The sequence below is a fragment of the Miscanthus floridulus genome, chromosome 3 (assembly GCF_019320115.1).
Source record: "Miscanthus floridulus cultivar M001 chromosome 3, ASM1932011v1, whole genome shotgun sequence".
Classification (NCBI taxonomy): domain Eukaryota; kingdom Viridiplantae; phylum Streptophyta; class Magnoliopsida; order Poales; family Poaceae; genus Miscanthus; species Miscanthus floridulus.
In genome coordinates, this window is record NC_089582.1 from 145,609,356 (window position 1) to 145,613,019 (window position 3,664).

Sequence of the window (3,664 nt, forward strand, 5' to 3'; positions counted from 1 at the left end):
CCTTCGTGGTCAGTGCATAGAATCATGAGAGCGAGCTCAACGCTGGCGCCGGGGCAATTGGGGACGTCCGGCCATTGGATGGGAGACGGTACACTTGTCTCCGTGGAAGTTGTCACGGCAGAGTGTGTCATGCAGACGCAGCACAAACCACCAGTTGGCATCATCTGGGGATTGGGCAGGATCAGGACGAGAAATCTGTCGTCGAATTGTGTCTGGCACAGCTACGGATCGTCGCAACGGGGCGAAGTGGGCTCTGTGACACTGTGCTTTCCTTCAGGCCCAGTTCCAAAATTTTTGGCAAAATAGGCACTGTAGCATTTTCGTTGTTATTTGGCAAATAATGTCCAATCATAGTCTAATTAGGCTTAAAAGATTCGTCTCGTGAATTTCGTCTAAACTGTGTAATTAGTTTTATTTTTTATTTATATTTATATTTAATGCTTCATGCATGCGTCCAAAGATTCGATGTGACGGGGAATGTGAAAAATTTTGCAAATTTTTTGCAAACTAAACTGGACCTCAGAGAGGCCCAACCAAAAGCGCAAAGTAGAGCGAGTGGAGTAGTGGACAATGGTCCAGACGCCTATCCATCCAATCCTTTTAGACCAATACTGCAATACAGTAGTAACCAAGTGTAGAGAATCCATGATTGCAGCAGTTTCATCAATAAAAACAACCCTCAAACAAGGACATGACATTGCATTTTAATTTTGAAGGCAATAAAAGTTGAATTTGAAAAGAAAAAGAGTAGGGAGGTGCGGGTACCATTTCGCCCCTACTTGGAGCCAAGGAACACAAAGGAAAACGAAGATTGTCTAGGAGAACAAGCAACGGTCCTACAACAGTGTAGGAGAAATCCTTATCTTTGTCATCTGGACATCTGGTTTATAACGACAGATCTGCCTTCCACGGTCTCATGCCATTGACGCTAACAGGTGATTGCCGACACTAGATAATATAAACTTTCAACTCATGCAAAGGCAAAGGCCAAGCTACCATATCCCCCACATACTGGCCCATCAAAAATTCAGGATCACAAGTGACATAGACAGAACCTCTGGGAGATAAGAACAAGGCTGCAAGTCATTCATAGCTCCAGGTACTCATCAGGTCCTTTTAGGAGACAGTAACGCCATCGAGCTCGGCTTGAGCTACTGCTGCACCGATTGCATCGATCACATCCATCTTGCCTTTGGTCACCGCTTCGTCCATTGGCGTTTTCTCATGGCTGCAGAACACAAATCATGCCATGAAAAAGCGCAATCATTGCTCTGCTTAATTTCATAAACAGCAATGGAAAATGCATTCATGATGATGTCACGTCTTGAGACGTGGTCGTTGAGATTGAGCGTACCTGTTCAGAGCACTCATGCTAGCCCCAGCTGATATCAAAGCCTTGATTACCTGGGTCAGTTATTTTCAGGAGCAGCAGTGTCACTAAGTGTATTTACATCTGCACAAGAAAGCAGAACAAGAAAGCTACTAATTTTACCTCTATATGTCCGTTAAGGCATGCCCAGTGGAGGGGTGTGTTCTTCTCCAAGTTGGTGGCGTTAACATTCTGGATTTCAGTTATGCAGTCATAAACAGAACTTATGAGTCTAGTCCGAAAAACAAAATGCAACTCCAAAGGATTCAGGCTTGGTTAACTTGCATGGTCTCTTTAACAGAACGATTTTCTATTCAGGACAGAATGGTCAGTGGATAATTTTCTTAGCTGGTAGTCCCATCAAAATGAAAAAGACCTTAATTGACTTTCAATAGAAGTCGGATTATCCTTTCTCTAATAAGAAAAGAGAACAAATTGCGAAGAGGCTTAGCTTTAGTTGAAATCATGAAACGATGACATTTAATCTGGTTCAACATGGTAAACTATTGTACGAAAAAGTAGCTTTATACCGCTCCATTTTGAATCAAGTATTCCACCACAGCAAGATGACCATTGGCAGAAGCCATATGAAGAGCTGAATGGAAATGGGGAAAATGTTAGTTAGTGACCAGTAGAACAAGAATTCGACAATAATCTTTGATGAAAACCCAGCCACAGAGTCTTTTCAGCAGGCTTCAGATGAACTTTAACTATTCCAGTTTCACATGGTTTAAAAGTTTAGGTGGTCTATTGGGTAAGAGGACCAGCCAACAAGTCCGTCAGCAGGCTTCAGATGAACTTTAAGTATTCCATTTCGCACAGTTTAAGACTCTAGGCAGTCGATTGGTGATTTGCAGCTTAATGATATTAGGCTGATAAGAAGAGGATACTGTATTTGAATTCAAAAGGAGCCAAAAAGGCTCATTGACACACTATAGACTGATGAGGAAACCTTCCACCAAGGAGCAACTACGCTTCAATTAGCATATAGTACTCCTACTAGTTTATTATTCACCAAACAGATATGCATACTGCATACATCTACTACATACTTCCACTTCACTTTGTTCTATGCTAATGTACGACAGTCACAACAATCAAACTGAGCCCTATGTTATACTGCCATGACAAAACTGAAACAGAATTTTCTTATAAACAGCGAAGTAAGATCACTTAGAGCAGTGGACGAGTGCATAGAATCGAACCCAACCTGTGCGGCCTTGCGAATCTGTGGAGTCCAGCGAGACACCAACGGAGAACAGAGCGACGACGTCCTCCAAGTCATCGTACCTAGCGGCCTGGCAAGTTAATCGAGCCAGGTATCCAGATCAGTCTACAGTAGCGCATACGAACAAGGGGAACCACCGAACCAGAGCTCTGCGATAGGGCGGTGGTGGAGGAGGTTTGGGGGGTTTAGGTCGGCGCTTACGTCGATGAGATCCTGAGCCTGCTCAGCGGTGGTAGCCGTGGCCGTGGCCGCGGCCGCGGCGGGGTTCGGCTGCGCCGGTTCGACGCCCATCTGCAGACCACTCGACTAGCTGAGAAGGAGGAGACGACGATTCTGCAGTGCCGCACTGCCGCCGGCTGCGCCTGATGCTGCGGGCTGCCGGGCTGCCGGGATTTGCGGTGGCGGCGGTGGCGTTGTTCTAGCGCTTCCTGGACATTTCATTCGGATGAGACAGCTCAGCCCAAGATCAGGTGAGACTGCTCGACCCAAGCTCAACGTTCTGGGCCTTTCATTCGGCTGGAGGACTGGGCTCGACCCAAGCTCAACGTTCTGGGCCTTTCATTCTGATGGAGGACTGGATCCTGGGCGAGCTTTCCTATGACATTGTATTCCTTTCAAGGATGGTTTTTTATTAGCAAACAAATAAAAGTACAAGTACGGTCTTACGTGAGCATGTTTGAATCCACTGCTCACTCGTTCAAAAATAATGCAATTATAGAACAGTGTTATATTAAAACAGCGACTCCCTCTGGACGGACACGTGACATGACGTGCACCACAACGTTGCCTTTTTTTATTCCCTGCTCATATACGTGTCTCTTGTTCTCATCCGCATACAGCGCCTCACTCCACTTACTGCTGCGGCATTCTCCCATCACGCCTTGACCTTGAGCCACTAGCTCCCTCCTCGCTCCCGCGCCGTCGTGCGCCCCACCCGCACCTCGCTTCGATCGTGCGCCGCGCCGCCCTCTCTATCGTAGCGCATTCCGCTCACCAGGCTGAGCCATGCCCAGTGCTGCTACTGCTAGATGGTGGTGGTGCTCGGGCGCTACCGCCGCTGCTGGTGC

General features: G+C 46.7%; 1 protein-coding gene across 1 annotated transcript; it reads right to left on the reverse strand.

The window, feature by feature from the left end:
• Positions 1-617: 617 nt before the first annotated feature.
• Positions 618-3,013, reverse strand: LOC136547400 (ankyrin repeat domain-containing protein 2A-like). The gene is made up of 6 exons (XM_066539350.1): positions 2,799-3,013; positions 2,580-2,667; positions 1,900-1,964; positions 1,493-1,561; positions 1,355-1,404; positions 618-1,228 (listed from the first exon to the last, which is right to left on the reverse strand). The coding sequence occupies exons 1-6, from the start codon at positions 2,886-2,888 to the stop codon at positions 1,117-1,119; spliced, it is 474 nt and encodes a 157-aa protein (XP_066395447.1). The 5' UTR covers positions 2,889-3,013; the 3' UTR covers positions 618-1,116.
• Between the last annotated feature and the right edge of the window lie 651 nt (positions 3,014-3,664).